This window comes from Rousettus aegyptiacus, unplaced genomic scaffold (assembly GCF_014176215.1).
Source record: "Rousettus aegyptiacus isolate mRouAeg1 unplaced genomic scaffold, mRouAeg1.p scaffold_m13_p_6, whole genome shotgun sequence".
Classification (NCBI taxonomy): domain Eukaryota; kingdom Metazoa; phylum Chordata; class Mammalia; order Chiroptera; family Pteropodidae; genus Rousettus; species Rousettus aegyptiacus.
Genome location: NW_023416309.1, coordinates 78,851,840 through 78,866,141, shown reverse-complemented (window position 1 = coordinate 78,866,141; position 14,302 = coordinate 78,851,840). Strand labels below are relative to the sequence as shown.

General features: G+C 51.6%; 1 protein-coding gene across 4 annotated transcripts in view; it reads left to right on the top strand.

Annotated features, from left to right (window-relative positions):
- ABR (ABR activator of RhoGEF and GTPase) overlaps positions 1 to 14,302 on the top strand; it is a 175,162-nt gene that overhangs the window by 34,268 nt on the left and 126,592 nt on the right. The window contains exon 1 of one of the 4 annotated variants that reach the window (XM_036223706.1): positions 2,240 to 2,450. The exons of 2 other annotated variants lie outside the window; for them this stretch is intronic. Coding sequence is in view for 1 of the 2 variants with exons in the window: in XM_036223704.1 (XP_036079597.1) it covers positions 7,805 to 7,865 (61 nt within the window). In the remaining variant the exon portion in view is untranslated. Of the gene's footprint in view, positions 1 to 2,239; positions 2,451 to 7,804; positions 7,866 to 14,302 lie in introns of those variants that run through there. One more of the 4 variants, XM_036223704.1, reaches the window with a different exon arrangement.

The window sequence follows — 14,302 nt, the reverse complement described above, 5'->3', positions numbered from 1 at the left end:
ATCTGATTCTGTGATCTTGTTGGTTTTTTTCTGAGTCTTTCCACAGAGTGTGGCCATTCTCGACATGACATCTCAAGCGGCCCAGACAGTTCATTTCCAGTTGGTGAAACTGGTCTAGCTGAAGCATCAGTCTTCCCTCATCCCAGGCTCTTCATGGCCAGGAATGAATTTGGTTATTCACTTATTCATTCATTTACTCATTTATTCATTGGAACCACTATTTCAAGGTGCTCGGGTTACAGTGGCAAACAAGAGAGATGTGATTCTTACCCTCTTGGAACTCTCAGTGTAGCAGAGACAGGCATTGAATGCTTTCCAAGAGCACTGAGCAACCTGAAGTACAGGTCTCTCTGGTCTGGTGGTTAGGAAAAATGTCCTAGCAGAAGTCATATTTAAGTTATGAACACAGGAAGAGTGGGAGATATCCAGGCACAATGGGTGACAGAACATTTTTGCCAGAGATATCAACCTGTGCAAAAGTTCTGAAAAAACAAGAGAGAGCAAGGAGCAGAATGTGCCAGATGAAGCTGAAAGGAGGTACAAGGGCCAGGCCACAGGGCCTGATAGCAATGGGAAGCCATAGATGAGTCCGAGTAAGAAAGGAGTGACGTGCCAGATGTGTTTTAGAAAGTGCCCTCTAGTTTCTATGGGCTGCTGGGAAACTTTTTCTCCAGTTGCTCATTCTAGCTATGACTCGGCCTTGTGAGGCTTGGGGTTGCTCAAACCAGCAGACCCGGCTCAAATGTGACCACTGTGCAGCTTTCACTGACTGCCACAGCCAGAGTTTCATTCTTTTCCACTCGCCCTTCATTAGAATGCATGTCACATGTCAGCAGCTGGCACCAGACTGTGTTCATGAGACTGATCAGCTCAGGACAGGGTGCAACGAACTTGGAGAAGAGGAAATTAGGAATCAAGAAGCATCATGACCAGAATCTGAAAATGCATATATAAAAGATACACGTCTTGGGACAGTCTGGAGACAGAGAGCAGAGCTTGATTGAGTCATCCATGTAGGGAGGAAGGAAAGGGTAGTCTTTTGAAAAAAGGGAGTGACTGGTCTTCTGTGATTTCTTCTTATAGACGATCTGCTGGTTCCTAATGACCTGAGTTAGCCTGCCAGTCTGTCTGCCTCTCTTCCAAGAGTCATGATTACCCAGTGCAGGCTAGATGCAGGTATGTGCCCAGATTTTAGGGAGGGACAGCTAGGACCACTGGCAGCCCTTGGGAAGGTGGCCTGGGCCAGACCATTTACCTCTCCACTTCCAAGATCATAAAGGTAAAATTTAAGGAGGACACCAAAGGCAGAATGATGGGGAGAAGAACAGGGGGTATGAGCTTGTCAAGGAACCATACTTGGTTCCCCTTAACCGAGTAGTGTTTTTTCAGCACAATTGGCTTTGGGGGACAGACATTCTTTGGGACAGTTCTGCATATTGGAACACATTGTAACATCTTTGGCTTTAAAATGTTCCTACAGATTTTCAAATACTTCCTGGTAGGGCAATACCAACTACCCCCTCCCCTAACTGAGAACAATTGTTCTAGTGTTTATGGGGGCAGGGTATGTACAGCTATGCTTCAGGTCTTGTAGCTGACAAACAGGGAGATTGGGGAAATCCCCCCATTTGAGAATATTTTAGGGGGAGCTTTTGTCCAGTGAGATGGCTATTCTTCTCAGGACATTCATAGGGGCTCCTGCTGTCTCCTGACACAAAACCGAGTTCCTTCTGACCCCTAGCCTTGTTGCTCACATGGGTAACCTGCAACCCTGTGCAGAATCTGTGGGCAAAGGTGAGGTTTTAGTACATGCCTTTCTAGGCCTCTTGGCTGGACCTACTCTGGTGGCTGAGGTGCTGCTCTGTTGGCACCAGATGGCGCTCAAGAGCTCCCCACTGTCTGCCGCAGGAGTACTGGTGGCAGGAGTGACTGCAGAGGGAACTTGCATTAAAGAGAGGACTGGTCCTTAAAGAGACACGGCCACACACCGGCGAACTTGAATGGTAACCCCAAAGCAAGACTCCACTGAGGAGGAGCACCATTGGTTAGGCTCCGATGCTTTTTTATTACCGTAGCCTTTGTGAATGTTGAACTGCTACCTCTTGGAGCCGGTCTCATTGATCGCCTGCCCTCAGCCCCTGTGGTCACAGGGAAAGGGCCAGCCTGGTGGGTGGCGTCAGAGCTTCTGGCAGAGCAGTGCAGGACTGGGACGCATCTGCAGAACTCTGGCTGAAAGAGCGAGAAGCATAGCCAGCTTCAGGCGAATGGTGACCACAGGAGGGCAGAAGGCCAGCCCGAGAGCTCCGACCCTAGCTGGATACACACACCCCTGCTTCACTTGGAGCTGATAAGTTTGGAGTCATTGAATATTGTCTCTGGGTTTTGGGGACTTAGAGAATCCTACTGTCTCTTCTGCTGGCCTCTTTCCAAGTGCTGATGGGGATGCCGTGGTAAGTAAATTAGGAAGGGGGCTCCAGACCCTACTTTTGAGCCCAAAGATCAACTCTCTAGGATATCTCTCATGTTGACCCTGGGGTGGTGCAATCTGAGCCCTGTCGGGTGACAGCCACTGGGGCTGGGGCTTGGCATGAGACCTTCCTGAAATTGTAGCTCGCTTAGTTAATCTAAGGCAGCTACTCTGCCCAGAATGTTGGACTTGCTGTGGCCCTGGGCATGGGAGCAGAGCTTTAAAACACCCCTGGTTATGTGTGGGGAACTTCATGGCGACAGCGACCTTGATGTCACCATGCCTTCTGGCGTTGGTGCTGAAGGAGGCAACAAGGGGCGAATGCTGTTCTCAGGGTTACATCTTGCCAGAAGTGCAGATCTTTTCCATAACTCAAGCTGACACAAAACTTTGGTAGAGCAGTGAATAACTGGAGAGGGCAGTGATTTTATCTGTGCTGCCTGCAGATCTCACTGTCTGCTAGAAAACCAAGGAGACTGGGAAGAGGCAGGTAGGAAGAGAGCCAAGGACGAAACCATTAGGCCAAGACGTCTCTCTTAGAGGTGACTCAGTAGGGGCCTGCGAAGTTTCTTTTTTCTAGGCCCGAGGGGGGAAGGTGACTATTAGAACAGTAAATTCCACTTTGCTGCACCAAGGTAAAGGAAATGAAGCAAGGAGCGGGAAATAGGCTGCTAGGAAGCAAAGTATATAGTCCACTAGTATTGGTAGAAAGCCTGGAAGTAATCTACCTGATCCACTTGGGTACCCACCTATGGGTGTGAAAACTGAGGCTCGAAGGGCTTGAGACTATGCCCAAGCCATAGAAGCAGTAGGGTTTGGCAGGGACTAGAGTTCAGGAAACTGTTATTAGATTGATTGCATGTAGCTTGTCTCTAGGGTCATCTGCCCTGTTGTAGTAGATGTGGTTTTCTTTGGGAACAAGTTTTCTTTTAGCTTAATCATTGGTGGCCCAAGGGGGTTCTAAAATTACACTGCCTTGCATTCCTTCTGTAGCTCTGATTTCTTCCTTCCTGAGTTTAACTTCATTCTGTTTGTTCATTTGTCCACTCATTGTGGACTCTAGATTCAGAATCTCAGTTCATTTTCAAAGTCACCGATGCTAGTCAATGGCTTAGTCTTTCTGCTTCTGTGGAATAGAGAGCATAGTAGTGCCTAGCTCATTGGCTTATTATGAGGATTAAGTGAGACAACCAATGGGAAGCACATAGAGCAGTGCCTGGCACTTAAGCATTCAATAAATGTTAGCTGTTGTGAGCTTTATGTATTCAATATGTATTATTGAATGCCAGTCTGTTGGGCTTTTGGCTGGAAGCTGATCCAGGGGCACGGCGTGGTCATAGCTGGTTAGGAGGTCTACCTGAGCCTCATTCATCCACGGGGCTGAGCACTGTGGAAACTCCAGGAAAAAAGATGCAGTTCCAGCTTTTAAAGAGCTGATCTACCAGGGAGGTTACAAATTCTTGGTTTTTTGTCTATTACAGTCTATTCTTTGCTTTTGTTTTTTAATTTGAATGCAGAGGGCCCCACCCCTCTAGCCACCTGTACATCCAGTCCGTGCACACTGGTGCTCTCTGCTGGCCCCAGAGGGGAGAGGCAAATAGACATCTTTTTCACCAGCAGTGACCTCTGGGTGATCAAGGAAGCAGGGACTCCCGGGTCCTTCCTTTGTACACAGCAGAGCTGGGTTGCTAACAGTGAGGAGGGAAGAAAAGTGGAAATACCCAGTTTGGGTTCTAAGCACAATCATCTTTTTTCATCCTGGTCAAGTGGCTGGTAGAAGCAAGAGTTAGTTGATGGAAAGACAAGAGTAGCCCACCCCTGGGAATTAAGAAAAAGCACGCTGACTTTCAGATATATCTTCTTCCCAATCAGCCTCTCAACAGCAGCACCCTGGCAGGGCAACCTAGCCTTAAATCTCCTTTAAGTCTGAGGGGGTGGGGCCAGGAGCAGGCTTGTCACCATGGGAGGTGGGGAGTTGAGGAGAGCCTGAGTGCACAGGCCAGAAGGAGGGCCAGGGAGGGTGAAGAGTGTTTACCCAAAGGACTGGACAACGAATGGTTAGTGCGGGCTTGGAGGGTGCGGTGTGATGGCTGCTGATTCAGTGGCTTGGGGTGCATAGACAGGTCTGCACTTAGTTTAATCAGGGTGGCCTGTCCACAGGAAGCCCACCTGCTGCTTTAACTGGCTGGGGTTGCTGGCAGAGCACTTCACCTTTGGCAAAATGCAGATGAGAGTAAATCTTTAACTCCTTCCTTCCTAAGATGTAGTATTGGGTCTCCCCTAACCTCCTCCCCACCCTCGGTGCCAGGATTGGCAGGCTTCTGCTCCAATCTCAGATCACCCTGGTGCTCAAAGGCCGGCACACTTGTCTTTATAGCCAAGGTTAGAGTTAGGCTGTGTGGTGTTCACACCTACTGGAAGCCATCTAGTAAAAACATCAAAGGAATCTTGAAGTAACTGCACTTTGCTCGGACACATATGTGTCTGACAGATGCGTGGAGATGGAAGAGGGCTGGAAGGGTTTTTTAGAAGGTAGTCTCTAACCCACGAGCCATTAAAGATTTCCAGGGACCTTTGCTACCCCGCTTTCACCAATCAACTGACAGTGGAGGCAGCATGCATGGCATTTAAGAGCATGAGCACCAGGGTTCAAGTCCTAGCCCTCCACTTACTGTCTGGGCCAGTTACTTAGCTGCTCAGTGCCTCGGTTTTCTCATCTGGAAAATGGAGGGAACTGAGATAACAGTGAGGTTCACAGTGGAATAATCTCGTAAACAAAACACTAAGATCCAAGCCAGGTGCACCGCAGGTATTCTCTGTTAATTATCAGAAGTGTTTCTCCTTATTGCCTCTAAGATTCCTCTCTCCCTCTGTTCTGTATTGTAATCTGGAGTGGGAGGTCCAGGACAGGATTGGACAGAATGTATAAAAAAGCAAACTATGGCAACGCTAAGGAGAGCAACTGTAACATTTTAGCTTAAAAAACGCTGAAAATAGCTTGTTCTAGCCTTTGTAGATAAAAATGTAAAATGTATGCAAATGTATGTGACTCATGCAGAAATATACATCCATGGCCTGCTCACAGCCGGTGCCTGGATATGGCCGTCAGGAAAATCCCCACAGCACACAGAGAAGGCCCAGGCTGCCTTGGTGGTGGTGGTGGTTGTCGAGGAGGAGGCGGTGCTGCTGCTTCCCTGCTCTGTGCTGTTTATTTCTTTCTTCTGCTTTCCGTGCTTTCCAAGAGTTCCATGAGGGAAGAAGAGTGGCCCCGGGCCCCTGCTATGCTCCTCCATGCTCGCCGTCCTCCCTTCAGTTCCTCCAAGAGCCCATTTGCTCTCTCTCCCATCCTGGCTCTATTTCTGGAGCATCTCATTGGAGATGCACAACCCCCTCTCTGCCAAGCTCTAGGTGCCTGCTTGGTCCTCCCAGTCTTGTATGCAATGCAGAGATGGTGGGAGGCTGACGGCTGAGCAGGGAGGGGCCACAAGAGTAGGAGCCAGAGCCTGAGCCTGGAGGACTGGAGTGGGAGAGAGCTGAGTGGATGAAAGGAGGGCCCAATGATACCTTACAGTTCCACTGCAGCTACCTGTGGAGGTTTTCCATACCCAGAGCATCTTCCCCTGCACCTTCCAGGGACTCGCCTGACTTGCTATGAGCCAGTGGCCACCATCTTCCCTTGGGCAACTCTACCCAAGTGGCTACAGAGGCTGGGTGCAGGCTTCCCTTCAGCATCACGGGTGAGGGGCTGCTTCTTCACTTAAGAACTAGATCTATGGTTGTTTGGAATGATGAAGAGAGCACTCCCCACACACACACTGCCCTCCACAGAGGCCAGGTGGAGCTTCACCTTGTAGGCCTGTCTGTAGAGCTGGGTCCCATGAAGACATTGCCCTTAAGCTACTTGGGGGTGAGAAACGTCTGCTTCATTGTCAGAAACCTTACTATCTGAGGTAAAACTAGCATAAATGGCCCAGTGCAGGGTTACCTTAGTGGGCCTACTGCCTCCTTTCCCTTGGGTTCAGGAGAAGAGTTTCAGCCCTCCACTCCACACTGCCATGAACCACCCTAGTCTGACCCCCATCCACTCCAGTCCCTTCTCCTGAGTCATTTGGGCCGAGAAAGTCTGTGAGACCCAAGTTGCCTTGGGTCCCATAAAACCAGCACCCAGGGGATGGGCATAAAGCCCCCTACCACTGTTTTTGGGGTGGGATGGTCTTTGTTTCTAAAGGTTCTGTTCTCAGAGGCATCTTGACGGCCAACTTCCCTCAACTTGTGTATGATTATGCATACATGGTATGAATCCTGGGCGTGCTGGGGATCCCGAGAGAAGGCTCCTGGAGGGGACTCAGCAGAGATCCTGGAGCCTTTCCTGATCTCTTACCTTCGTTTGCCCTCCACAGCCCCTCACTGACCCCCAGTCTCCTGCCTTTCTCCAGCTGCGGCACCCTGGAGTGTAGGGCAGGAACCACCCGGCTTTTAGGTCAAGGGTGTTTAAATAGATGAAGCGCTATCAAGGTTTGGAAGGAAAGAGCTCCTGGGAGGCCAACACTGCCTGCGGACCGGCAGGACATTAACCCCGTCAGCGCCGCCCCCCAGGCTTGCCTAGGGGAGGGGCCTGGCAGCCGCACCGGCCCCTGAAACTGCGCTTAGAGATCCTGGGGTGGCAGGTGATGTCACCCCTGCGGGCCTATAGGTCTCCCCGCGACACCTAGTCTGCGGGTTGCCAGAATTTGGCTGAGTCCAGCAAGGGGAGGAGGAGGAGCCTGGGCCTGCACCGCGGCCGGGAGAACCCCGCGGGACCACTCCTCCATCACGGGCTGGAGCCCCTCACGCCCGGACGTCAGTGGGGACTGAGGCTGCTCCCCGCACCCTCACGGGGTCTGGAGGCGTGCCGCGGCGGGGGAGGGGGCGCGGGAGCCTCGCGCCCATTGGTTGCGGCCCCCGCCCTCTGCCCCTGAGCGCTGCGCAGCCCGGGGGAAGTTGCTAGTTGGCGCGCGGGCTGTGGGGCCGCGGCTCTGGGATCTGCAGCGGGGCTCGCCGCGGCCTCAGTAGCCGGAAGGGCTCCCAGGGGTGCTCGACTACCTTTGCCCGCCGCCTCTGCTCTCCCGGCAGCTCCGGCTCTCTCCTCCCTGCTACCTGTTTCCCTGCCTCCCCCCGCCTCCACCCCGCACTCAGCAACTTCAGCCTCCCGGGCTGGCCTCCCCTCCCGGCTCCCCGCCGGCCCGGCCTCCCGCCGCCCGCGACCTCCCTCCTTTGTTGTGCGATGAGGGTCGGATTTCCGATCTGACGGAGCCGCCGCCGCCGCCGCCGCCGCCGCCGCCGCGCGGAGCCGCGGGCATGGAGCCGCTGAGCCACCGGGGCCTGCCGCGCCTCTCCTGGATCGACACCCTCTACAGCAGTACGTGTGCGCGCGGGCCGGGGAGGCCGGGCGGGAACGGGCCCCGCGTCCTGCGCGGCGCCCCGACGGCCTGGCGGCCCGAGATGCGGGACTTGTCTGGGGAGCCCGGCGCGGGCTGGGCGCTGCGGGCTGGGCCAGCCAGGTGCCCAGCGAGCGGGAGGCAGGGAAGCGGCATGGGGACCCCGCGATCCGCCGCAGATGGGGTCCCCGGAGTGGACTTCGGGCGGGTGGAGGGGCGCAGCGGACCAACTGAGCCGGGAGAGCTGTGTCACCCTTTTCCCACCTGTTGTGTAACCGAACACTCCCCAGCCCTCGGGAAGAGGGGAGAGCCCTTGCAGGGTGCTGCCTCCGCTCCCCGTCTGGCTGCTCTTCCTGACCGCGCTGAGGCAGAAAGGCCGTTTTGGCAAAGTCCTTGGGGCTGGAGTTTGCCACCTCGGGTACATCCTGAGCCCGGTGTGTGTTTTGGAGTGGGGGTGGATAGGAAGGGAGACTGTGTGCAGATCTCCGTGGGGGCCATTTGGATGAAGGAGCTGAAAACCCCAGGCTCTGCAGTCTTTCCTGCCAGCCTCATCACCACCCCCATCCTCACCCCCGCTCCCAAAAATATTTTTTTAAAAAACCTTGTCTTCTCCACCCCCTCGCTCTCAAATACGCCGCGATCATGTGATTGCTCTTGCGCTGCCGCTGGGGATGTGTAACGAACGGATCACTCGTACGTTCTGGGGGTGAGCGCCCCCACCCCCGCTCCCCACTCCGCCTTCCTTAGGTGGCTAAAGCACCGCACTTCTCCCCCCTCCTGCGTTGAGTGAGACACTTTCCCCAAGGCTCTCAGTGATGTAGGAAGAGGTCCTGTTGGCCCCCGAGGAAGATAGGAAGTGGATGTCGCCCTCCCCATCACTTCAGTAGGACTCTCCCACTCTCTTGCTACTCTCCTATCCCAGAGCCCTAAGGCAGGGACAGGAGGTGAGGGAAGCAGGAGGAGCCAGGTTCTGGTTCTGGACACTGAATGCCACGGGACAAGGACATTTGTAAGGGTCAATCTGGCTGGAATCCCTTGGCAGCAGTCGTATATATGGAGGTGGGAGAGTGGACAAGGATGATGCCTTGAACTCTAGGGTCTTGCCCAGGAGGCTTCTCAGTACTCAGCATCCAGCCTCTGACCTCTGTATCCCCTTGGGTTCCCGTCATTCCTCATACCTTCCTCTCTTTTCTCTTCTCCCTTCTCCCCCCCTCCATCTTTTTTTCTTTCCTTTCCTTCCCCCAGGAGCTCTCCTTGTAATGGTTCTTTCTGCTTTGGTTTTTCAACATCAAAGGGGCAAAGCCGGATCCCCTGGGCATCAGTCTTGAGCCAACCCCAGCCACTCCATCTGCTTCTTCCCCTGCAAAGGCCAGTATCGTTGGGTGAAGGTCAAGGCCCATGGCTGCGTGGTGTGTGTGGGCACGTGTGTCTGTGTGAATGGGGGCACACATCTGTTCAGAGCTGTGCTGCAGATCAGCTCCTGACCCGCAGGAAGGATTAGTGACCTCCTCTTAGCTGTGCTCTTGCAAATAGCAGTCATAACAATGCCTCATATTCACATGCTGCTTATGTTCCAGAATATTTCTCTTTGCAGAAGCTGGCACTATTTTCCTTATTTCCCAAAGCATGGAATCCTATGGAAGCCTGGCTCTGGCTTTCTCTCCATTGCCCTGAAGAAGAATACTCTACCTGATCATTTCCAAGTTTTCCTATCTCCCCCTTCCCCTGAAACTCCTCCCCAATAGAAAAGCAAAATTGCCAGAGGCTGCCTTGAAAATTTCCGACCAGAGTAAAGCAGGACCAGGAAAGGGAATTAGACCGAGGGCCTCTTTGAGGGTGCCCATTAACCAGCCCTAACTCAGATAGGCTGGGATTTGAGCTGACTTTTCTGCTGTTGCTCTGGACTTCTGGGGCAGTCTGATGGAAGGGCGGGAGCAGGGGGGCACTGACTTGGCAGCAATGTGAGGAGTCTCTGCCTCCCTCTTCAAAACAGCTTATTTGAGAGCTGTAGAATGAGGCTTCCTGGGGAGGTAGTGTGCAGTTATGTTTGGGCTGTTAGCCATGAAGTTTCCTCTTGACAAGAGCCTAAATTAAAACAAATACCCGGGCTGTCATTTGCCTGGCAGCAGGGTTTTGTGGCTCCCAGAGGAAGTTCCTCTGCCTCTTGGGAAGCTGTTTGCTTTACAAGGCTCACAGTCCTGGGGTGGCAAGTCACGACAAAAGCCAAATCCATCAGGAATTATAAAGAGATGTACCCAGGGCACTGGGTGGCCAGTGTACTTAGAGATGTGAGTGACCCAGTGATAGAAACTCCTCCTAAGCACATGAAAATAACATCTAATGGTGAGAAATAGCATCTCCTGAGGATCTGCTATATGCCAGGCACTATGCTAGGCACTTTCTATCCATTCTCTCCAAATCTTACAACTTGGCAAGATAAGTAGACTTATCTCCATTTTACAGACAGAGAAACTCAGCTCAAATCATTACCCAAAGTCACATAACCGATAAGTGACAAAGCTGGACTTCAGATAATACCTTAGGAAGACACTGAATTTTACCTAGATATGTCTGAGCTTATTCAAGGCTTTGAAACGTCATCAAATGGGGGGGGGGGGCATCTGTCTCTTTGGTCCTCTATTGTAGAGTTCTCCTTGAAATGGTCCAGCAGTGTAAGTGGCCTCAATGTCTCTGACTCCAGCCTGTCCCTGTCTTTTGTAGGAACAGAAGCCTGGCCCTAGAGCCTAGGCAGGGGTGGCTGAAGCTCTGTCTGAACTCACTGAGGCCAGTGATTTGCAATTCCTGAGGTACCCAACTGCCAACCAGCCCCTCTCCCTTACACACTTCTTGCTTTTGGAGTTGTCAGCTCATTCTTTCTGGCTTCAGCATCTGTACCCGGAGGAGTGTGTCCACTTCCATTGCAGGTCGATGGTCATTTGATAAGGAGTGGACAGTAGACCCCCTCCCTCCCCTGTGGTACAAGTTCTGAGGGTGGTGGTGATGGTTATTTGTCTTACACAAGGAGATGGGTTGGGTCCCAGCTGCCAGAGTGACCTGGGACTGGTTGGAGCTGGGTCTTCGCACCTGATAAGCTGGAGTGGCAGGTGAGGGTCCCAGCCATCCCACTTCCTGTCTCTGTATCACTCATTTTCCAACATTAATGTAATATTGACAGCTTTACCCCTCCGGGGCTTGCCTAGATTCTTTCCCTGGAGCTGGTGTGATTCTGTAGGGCTGTGTCCTTCTTCATTTTATCTTCTCTGTATCTTTTATCACCCATTCCAATAACAGTTATCACTTTATCTTGGTTTTCTTCTATATCACAGGATAAGGTTAGATTAAATTAAATTCTGTGAAATTACCTCAAAATGAGGAGGGGGGTGCTCTGAAACTTCCTCCATCTCTCTGAGTGGAGACTGCCCTCCATACAGATCCAAACTGAGATAAGTATGGGTCCCAGGTAGGCTAATAATTTGATACCTCTTCAAATGGAAAGCCTTTGGCTATATGTTCAGAATTTATTTAAAAGAGAGCTGAGGGCTACATTTAAGGTCCTTTCCTTTGCCATTGTAGCTTCTTTTTTGTCCCAAACTATTCTGCTCTTGCCTCAAACATACCTACCCTATTGAGCTAAGCAAAAACCTTGGACCTCGCAGAAGGCAGAGAATGATCATTTGTTATTAGAACCTGCCTTTTGAAGCTTGCTTCTCTTACCCCGAACAACATTCCCCAGGACTATTTCAGTCTCTCGTGGTATTTTCATGCCCTTTAAAGACTCAGTGCCCTGCCCAAGGGCCATGAAAGCATTTGGGGTTGTGGAGACACCAACCCATCCCCAGATGATCATGTCCTGCCTCAGTTTCCCTCTTTATTCCTGTAGTAGCCACTGGCATGGCAGACTGTGTGGGTTTGATCAGAGTTGCTTTCTTCCTCAAACCAGCCCTAAAGTGCTAGTGAACACCTATAGATGGATGTTTCCTTATCCTCTGAATCACCCCAGTCATAACACCAGCCCATAATTGTCATGGCTGCTGGAGCCTTAGAGGTGGGGCTGACGGAAGAATGAAGTCATCTATTAAGAGAAACATAATTTGTCATTGTTTTCGTGATTACTGTTGTTGCTCTTTGGAAATAGGAAGAAATGACAGGAACATTTGTGAAGAATTAGCCAGAGAATACTGTTAGGTGGGTAGAAGATGGGAAAATAATGAGAAAAACCCATTTTGGCTTACTTTTGTAGGTAGGATGAAAGACTTGAGCTTTCTCTGATGTATGTGCTGTTTCCTGTGTGATTCTGGTACATTCTCCTTGTGCACCTCTTCTGTAAAGCAAAACTGATGTTTCTCGTGGGTGCCTGTGGATTAGTTAATGTTTATAACAAGTGCTTTGAAGATGAGGGATGCTATTGAACTGCTCAGCTGTCCAGCTCATCACAGTCCCCATCCGTGAAAGGGATCTGTGTAAGGCTTGCAGAGGAGTTTGGAAGGGAGTGGGAAGGGAGCAAGGGAACTGTCTGCAACAGAGTATTGGACCAGCTTCTTAGATGGTGCCTAGCCCAGTGCCTCGTGCGTAATAAGCCCTCGGTAATTTCTGAGTGAGTATAAGAGGGAAAAGAAAACTTCTGAGTTCTTGGCTGCTTTAACTCCTTATTCTACTAGAAATCCCAGAAACCCATCAGCTGGCTCATTCACAAGTTTCAAGCTGTGTGGATTTGGTAATTGTACCCATTTGTAGTGGAGTGGAGTCGGGGACCCCCAGGGGAGTCCCACACATAGCTCGGGCTTGTGATTGTGTGATAGGAAGACTGCACTGTCAGTGTTGGTGCTGTAGCTGTTTGGCTCAGCTTGAGCTCTTTGGGGGCAAACCAGGAACAAGGCAGCTTCAGAACAACTCCACGTCAGCTCCATGCCATTTGCCTCTGTCAAGCCCCTGGTGTAGTAGGCTGAGGTGATCCATGGGGCTTGGAGTACCCCTGCATTGTACCTACAGGATCTCAGCACTTTCCACGGATGCCTGTGGGAAAAGCCTGCAGGCTTTCTTAGCTGCAGGGAGGCTTGAAAGAGGTTGATATTGACTTGTGGCCTTGGTCTGCTTTAGCTTGCAGTCCTTTGGGTAAGATAGGGTCAGTTGGAGTCATGGATGCACCAGACTGGCAGTGGGAGTGTTTTGCTTGTCCCTGAAGCTTGGGGAGAACTTGTCCAGACTCTGAATGGAGAATGAGAAAGAAACCGGGGCAACAGGCAGACTGTAGGATGTGTCCCCCATATGGGGGTTGGGGATGGATTCCCAGTCTGATTCTCTTCCCAAGGCACTGGTGAAGAGTCCTTTGAAGTGGGGCTAAGTGGTACCATATCCAACTGCTGATGGGACACCCAGTTTCTCTGTCCCCAGATTCAGACCTGATTTGCACCTCTCCCTCAGTTTGCAGCACTTTATACTTTATTCCTGTCTTCTCTTCCTGCCCTTCCTTTCCCATCACACATCAGAACAAAAGAGGACTATGATTGACTGACCAAATGGAAACTGGCAGGGTCAGTGTGGTCTTCAGGAGATGGGGTCAGATGTGGTGGGTCCCGTGGAGACCTAATTGGTTAGATATTATTCCCCTTTCTCAAGCCTCGCCCCTGTTGCCTTCATGTCACTCTAGAGCAGCGGTCCCCAACCTTTTTTGGCACCAGGGACCAGTGCTCCTATGAGAATCTAATGCATGATGATCTGAGGTGGAGCTGAGGCGATGACGCTAGCGCGCTACAAATAACAAGAGGAAGGTTTGCTTGCTCGCCTGCTGCTTACCTCCTGCTGTGCGGCCTGGATCCTAATAGGCCACGGACCAGTACTGGTTCACAGCCCAGGGGTTGGGGACCCCTGCTCTAGAGCACAGGTAGGCATGGCAAATGTGGTCAGGCATTTTGCCTAAGGTGCGTGCGTGAGGTCTCCCGAAGGGGTTGGGGCGGTTGGGAGGTCTCAGGTGAACCAGTGCTGATGTGTGAAGCTTTGAGTCCTTGTTCAATCTGGGCAACATGGCCTTTGGCCTTCCTGATGTGTTGGTGGAGCTGGTGCTGCCTAGAAAAGCCCTGTAGTGGCTAGGGATCTGTGGGTGTACTTAGGGCCATTGGGAAGGGATGTGGCCATAATTACCTTCATGGGACTGAGGGGCCAAACCTATTAGTGGGTTGGGCTAACCCCTTCCTTCTGGGCATTGCCTCTTGGCCAGCAGCAAGTGTTTAATGGATCAAGATTACAGAGTTCAAAAATGTTGTGTTACTAAGCTTAGTTATTTCCCTAGCCGGGGGACATCTATTCCCCACAGCAGCAACTCATTTTCTCATTTGTGGTCAGCCTAACCAGCCTGTGGGTTATCTTTTTAAATGAGTTTGTCCCTTTAAGGTGCAGTTTTAGGAGAAAAACCCCTTCCCGA